The 6239-nt window shown below is 38.6% G+C and overlaps 1 protein-coding gene across 1 annotated transcript; it reads right to left on the reverse strand.

The window, feature by feature from the left end:
- Positions 1–2838: 2838 nt before the first annotated feature.
- LOC123988856 (vacuolar protein-sorting-associated protein 36-like) lies at positions 2839–3814 on the reverse strand. Its single transcript, XM_046289614.1, has 2 exons — positions 3197–3814; positions 2839–2970 (listed from the first exon to the last, which is right to left on the reverse strand). The coding sequence occupies exons 1-2, from the start codon at positions 3785–3787 to the stop codon at positions 2956–2958; spliced, it is 606 nt and encodes a 201-aa protein (XP_046145570.1). The 5' UTR covers positions 3788–3814; the 3' UTR covers positions 2839–2955.
- Between the last annotated feature and the right edge of the window lie 2425 nt (positions 3815–6239).

The raw sequence follows: 6239 nt of genomic DNA on the forward strand, positions 1-6239 counted from the left end.
TTCCTGAAGATGCCTTTTTTATTTCTGATGATGATATTTTTATTTCTGAGGATGCTTTTTTAGTTTCTGAAGATGAATCTATTTTGGGTGGTTCTCTATATATATGTTTGGGTAGAGTTATTCCCTCTTCAAAATCTTCAATTTCATCACCAATTATTATTGGTTCATGTCTCCTTTTAAGTGGTTTAGGAGGTTCAGAAATTAGTTGTTTTTTAGGTAATTGGTGAATTTCTACTGTGATTTTTTTCTCGTTCGGTCTTCTCTTTTTATATTGTTTGTTTGCAGAGCTTGATGTTTCCTTTTTCCTCTTCCTGTGTTGTTGATCTTGGAATTCATCAGTATCGCAATATTCTGATTCACTGGAAGTAGTATCTTCTTTTGGACGTTTTTGATGTTGACTGCTGCTTGTTTTATGTGGTCTTTTGTGGTGTTGTGTAATTTTTCCCTTTTTTATTTTTCTCTCAGAATCAGATGAAGTATCTCGCTGGCGAGTAGAATATTGGTGTGTTGTTTTCTTTCTTACAATACTTCTTTCGGATTCGGAGGAAGTATCTCTTTGTCGTGTGGCGTGTTGATATGATTGTTTTTTCTTTTTTGTTCTTCTGTTTTGTTCTGAAGATGTGTCTCGGCGTCTTGTTGGATATTGATGTGTTTCTTTCTTTTTTTTGATTTCTCTTGAACTTGATGATGTTGTTGGTCTCGGTCTTGTAGGGTGTTGATGAGTTTCCTTTTTCTTTTTGTATTCCCTAGAATCGGATGTCGTCGATGGTCTAGGACGTGTAGGATATTGGTGAGTTTCTTTTTTCTTTTTGTATTCCCTAGAATCGGATGTCGTCGATGGTCTAGGACGTGTAGGATATTGGTGGGTTTCCTTTTTCTTTTTGTATTCCCTAGAATCGGATGTCGTCGATGGTCTAGGGCGTGTTGGGTATTGATGCCATTGTTTTTTCTTTTTAATTTCTCTTGATTCTGTGGTTGAAGTGGTTGCTCTAGGTCTCGTAGCATACTGGTGCCATTGTTTCTTCTTTTTTACTTCTTTTGAATCCGTGGTAGAGTGTTTCCGTTTCGCTTGAATTGGTAGGGTTATAATAGGATTTCGGGATAATGCGTCGGCGTTTATATTTTGTTTTCCAGGTTTATATTTAATTTCGTAGTCGTATTCGCTTAGTTTTAGTTTCCAACGCATTAATCTTGATGCAGGATCTGTTAAATTATGCAGCCACGTTAATGGTTTGTGGTCTGTTATTAGATAAAATTTTCTTCCATAAATATAGGGCCTAAAATGAGTTACGGCATATATGACTGCTAGTAATTCTCTTTCTGTGGCAGAATATTGAGTTTCTGCCTTATTTAAAACTCTTGAAGTGTATGATACCGGTTGATCTTTTCCGATTTCGCCTTGGCTTAGTACTGCTCCAACGGCGATTCCGGATGCGTCTGTGGTAATATTGAAAGGTTTTGTAAAATCTGGATACTGAAGAATTGGTTCTTCGCATAATTTGTCTCTGAGGATGATGAAGGCTTGTTGTTGCTGTTGCGTCCATTCGAATTTTTGTTCTTTTTTTGTTAAATCTGATAAGGGTTTAGCTATTTTTGAAAAATTTTTTATGAATCTTCTGTAATATCCGCATAAACCAAGGAATTGCCTAATATTTTTAACTGTTTTTGGGACTGGAAACTCTTTGACCGCTTCTATTTTCTTCGGGTCAGGTTTCACTCCATCTTCTGTGATAATGTGTCCCAAATAGGCTACTTCCTTTTTTAGTAGCTCGCATTTTTCCGGCTGGAGATATAGGTTTGCTTCTCTCAGTCTTGCCATAAGTCTATTAAATTTTGTTTCGTGTTCTTCTATTGAACTAGCATATATTACTATGTCGTCAATATACACGAATGCTTCAACCCCTTGTAGTCCATCCAGAACGTTGTTCATAAGCCTCTGGAATGAACCTGCAGCGTTTTTTAAACCAAATGGCATTCTTTTGAATTGGAAGTGTCCAAATGGCGTTGAGAAAGCTGTTTTGTGCTTATCGTCTGGATGCATGGGTATTTGATGGAAGCTAGACTTTAAGTCGAATATTGAGAAGTATTTTGCGCTTCCCAATTGATCCAGAATATCGACTATATTTGGCAATGGATATGCATCGCTAATTGTTTTTTCGTTTAATTTTCTGAAATCGATAACTAATCTCCATGATTTATTTCCTTGTGTATCTTCTTTTTTTGGTACTATCCAAATTGGAGAATTGTAAGGTGATGATGAATGTTCGATGATATCTTTCTCTAATAATTCATTGACTTGTTTATTTACTTCTTCTTTTAGTGCTTGCGGGTATCTATATTGCTTTATATTAACTGGAGCTTCGTCGGTTGTAATTATTCGATGAAAAATTTTGTTTGTAGCTCCAAGTTCATCTTCGTTTAAATAGAATCGATCAGCGTTGTTTGAAATTAAATTTTTTATGCTTGATTTTTCTTCTTTATTTAGATGTTCCAGGCGAAGTGATGTAAATAGTGTGGTTATGCGTTTAGTAGAGTCTGATAGTGTTTCTTCTTCTTCTTCTATTTTGATTTCTTCGTATGGTTCCAATTGTACGGTAGGCATTTCAATTTTTATTTCTTCAGAAGAGACATTTGTTGCATGAAGGAAGGCTATTCCAGTTCTGTTTGTTACGACTGCGTTTCCCATGTATAATTGTGGATGTATATCAATTTTTGGTATAAAGCCCGTTGTTTCTTTTGTATTTTCTATTTTGATAGGTATTGTTGTCCTAGTTCTTGATGGTATGGTGATTAAAGGTTCTTGGAATGGTATAATGTAATTGTTGACTATGAGCATAGATTTGGCATAGTCAATGTTCGCTCCGCTATTCTTGAAGAATTCTGTTCCTAGTATTCCATCGTGTGCTATTGGAAGGTCCTCCACGACGTGGAATATGGACTCTGTATCCAGCGCTTTTACTTCGATGTAGCCTAGGGTTGAAAGATATCCTTCGGTTATTCCATTTAATTCGAAGATAATATTTGTATTAATTATCGCTTTATTTGATATAATATGTTTTTTTATAATATTTATATCTGATCCAGTGTCGATCATTAATGATGCTACTCCTTGATGAAAATTTTCACTTATGAGTTTGATGCTTGGAGGTTTTTCTGCGTAATTTGCTTTTAAACACAGGTTTGTTTTTTTACGTACCTGTGGTTCTTGAGTTGTAGTTTGTTGTTGTGGTTGATTTTTGATTTTTTCTTGATATGCTTTTTTCCTGCATTGTTCAATAGTATGGCCAATGTTTTGGCAATAAGCGCATATTGGAGGTTGTTGTCTTCTCCAGTTTGCAGTGCCTTGGTACCAGTTATTAGGAGGTTGATTTCCCGGGGTTTGATTTGTTGGATTTGCCAAAGGTTGGTTTGCCGGATGTTGAAAAGCCGGTGGTTGTCCCGTTCCTTGGCGTTGATATGAAGGATTACGACCCATATTTTGAAGCTGGTTTACCGGGGTTTGGTTTTGTGGAACCCGGTTTGGTTGCATCCATTGATTTCTTGGCTGATTGTAATTATTGTAGTTGTTGTAGTTGCTGTTGAAGTTGTTATTGTTGAACCAGCAATTTTGAATCGTATGTCCCGGGCGCTGGCAATGCTGGCAATATTTTGGCTGCCACTGGATTGATGATACCTGCTGCCTTTGGAATGAACGGCTACTGCAGGTGTTGGTGCTGTGGCCGTATCCAAAACAATTGCTGCATTGAACGGCCTGGGTATATCCCTCAGTTATCTTCGTTCTCATCATGTTTTCTTTGTATTCCGCTTCGCCTTTGATAGCTGCGCTAATTGCATCATCTAAGGTGTTGAATTCGCAATTTCGCAATCGACTGAAGATTTCTGGTTTCATCCCAGTCAGAAATGCTTTGACAGCATTGGCTTCTGCAGATACATTATATTGCTGCGTATGATCAGGAACTTCGATTTCATTACAGTTCTGAATTTGCAGCAGGATACTAGAGACTCGGCTGCTATAGTCGACGACTGCTTCGTTCGCCATTTGAGCCATCTTCGACATGTCTCCGTATAGTTGTATCGATGAGTACAAAGGAGCAAATCGTGATTTTAATACCGTAATTAGCTGTTCGATTGTATTGTAGTCTCCGCTCAATACTACTCTCGAAGCTTGTCCATATAATTTGTTTTTAATTAGCTGGACCAGGCCGTATTCGGCGTTCGGTGAAATCATTCCTCTAGCATTAAGGCAATTCTTCGTGAATTGATATACGGATATGTTGTGGCCATCGAAAGGTGGCACTATGTCCGCTGCATCCCTTATGCTAATAGGTCGGTTGCCCTCGACTGGTACGTTGGCTTCGTTAGCCATCTTATAACTATTTATTAATGTGTATATATATATATATATGTGAATATTTTTTTTTTTTTTTTTTTTTCTATGTATTGTGACCCTTTCGGGGGTTCACTCTATACTATTCTATAATTCTCTATTACAAACGTTGGGCGCCAGCCACTCGCGGTGGCAATCAAAATTTGGACAAAGGGACAGAATGGGGGTCGTTACAGGGGATGGGACTCGTGGCACTTACGTCCTTACAATCTCGCGGGGGAGTACGCAAGGAGGATTTTCGAGGGTTAGGGAAGATCTCAGGGTGAGGGAGGTTTCTGGAAGTTCGTATACGTTACGCGTAGGAGAATGTTGTGGACGGGAGTAACAGGGGCTGGATAAGCGGGTTCGTAAAATAACGTGGCGACGGATAACCGGCGCGATACGCGGACACACAAGCTCGCAATCGAAGATCGCCGTTGCCGAAACTCACACTCTTACAATTAGTATCGAAAGGGACTTACTTCAAACTCCACACACTCGTACACTCCGAATCGTCTCTATAATTGCTCTCGAAAATCTCTATACTCTCACTCTATAACGCTCTCAAAATCTCTATATACGGTTAATTAGATAGCCTAAGGCTCAATGACGGCTCGTCGCCGCTGCCGCGACGACGGGTCCGTCGCGGGATGATTTTTGGGGAGGGGATGGGGAATAGGAAGGGGGCCTTTTCTGGCAACGGAATAGATTGGTTATCGATTGTCGATCTGCCGGTGTTCGGGTTCGATGGGGCTGGCGGATCTCCGGCCGTGGCGGGTGGACTGAGGTCTTCGGGCTCGGCGACAGATGGCTCCAGGTGGACGTTCGTATCAGCTGCTGGGCCGCTTCGTCTCTTTTTCCGAAGTCCCGCGTTGCTTTTCCTCTCCTGGAGGGTGGGAGGTCTGTCGCCGGCCTCGTAGCTCCTTCTTGCGGGTGATCCCTGTTGTCTCTTGTCCGTCGCCTCCATCGGCCCGACACCGGCGGGCGGGAAGAAGGGGTGAAGTGTTAGAAGGGTTAAGGGTCATTTCTAGGTGGGATTTGAGGTGGGAGAAGCGCAGCGATTGTAACGGGGGGGCACAGGTGTCACCACGTTACAGTATGTATCCTTTTTTTTTTATTTATATATATTTTTTTCTTTTTCTTGCTTATTTATATATATATTTTTTTGTTTATTATATATATATTTATTTATTATTATTATTATTATTTTTTTTTTTTTTTTTATTTTATTAATATGTACTTATATAATTAATTATTTCTATGCTTATCTTCTAATTTGTTTTAAGAAAGGTTCCAACGTCCGCTAAGAATTGTATTCTATTGCCACACTGTCGAACAGAAAATTTATATGAACCGAACTGACTCGACGGATTCTACCTGTTTCAATGACTCGACCAATCCCACCGCTGTCACCAAATTTTTTTATATATAATATACTACGTGTAACGTCCCGGAATTATTCGCGAGCACGCTACTGCACCGACGCGTAGGGAGAGCGGTTCCCTATGAGAAGGCGACTCGTATTTTATGATATATATATATATATATATATATATATTAATTATAGGAAGGGATTATAGGTTCGGGTGGCACGCGGTAAAGGAGTAAAATCCAACGCTAGATTCCTTTCTCAAAATAATAATGTGAGTGTTTATTCAAGAAATTAATTGTGGTGTCATGTGTATAATATAAAAATAAAATTAAAAAAAAGAAGGTAAGTAATATTAAAGAATATTGAACGTAATAACGTGATTAAATATTGAATTTAAATAATGAATTTAAGTAATTAAATATTGAATTGAATTAATGTAACAAATGTTGCGCCCTGTGTTTGAAATACAAAAGAAAATAATGGTATTAGTAATGTACAATG

The sequence above is a fragment of the Osmia bicornis genome, unplaced genomic scaffold (genome assembly GCF_907164935.1).
Source record: "Osmia bicornis bicornis unplaced genomic scaffold, iOsmBic2.1, whole genome shotgun sequence".
In the NCBI taxonomy this organism is placed as follows: domain Eukaryota; kingdom Metazoa; phylum Arthropoda; class Insecta; order Hymenoptera; family Megachilidae; genus Osmia; species Osmia bicornis.

Coding starts and splice junctions, on each gene's coding strand:
- LOC123988856 (XM_046289614.1), bottom strand. CDS start 3,787: ATGATGAGAACGAAGATAACTGAGGGATATACCCAGGCCGTTCAATGC.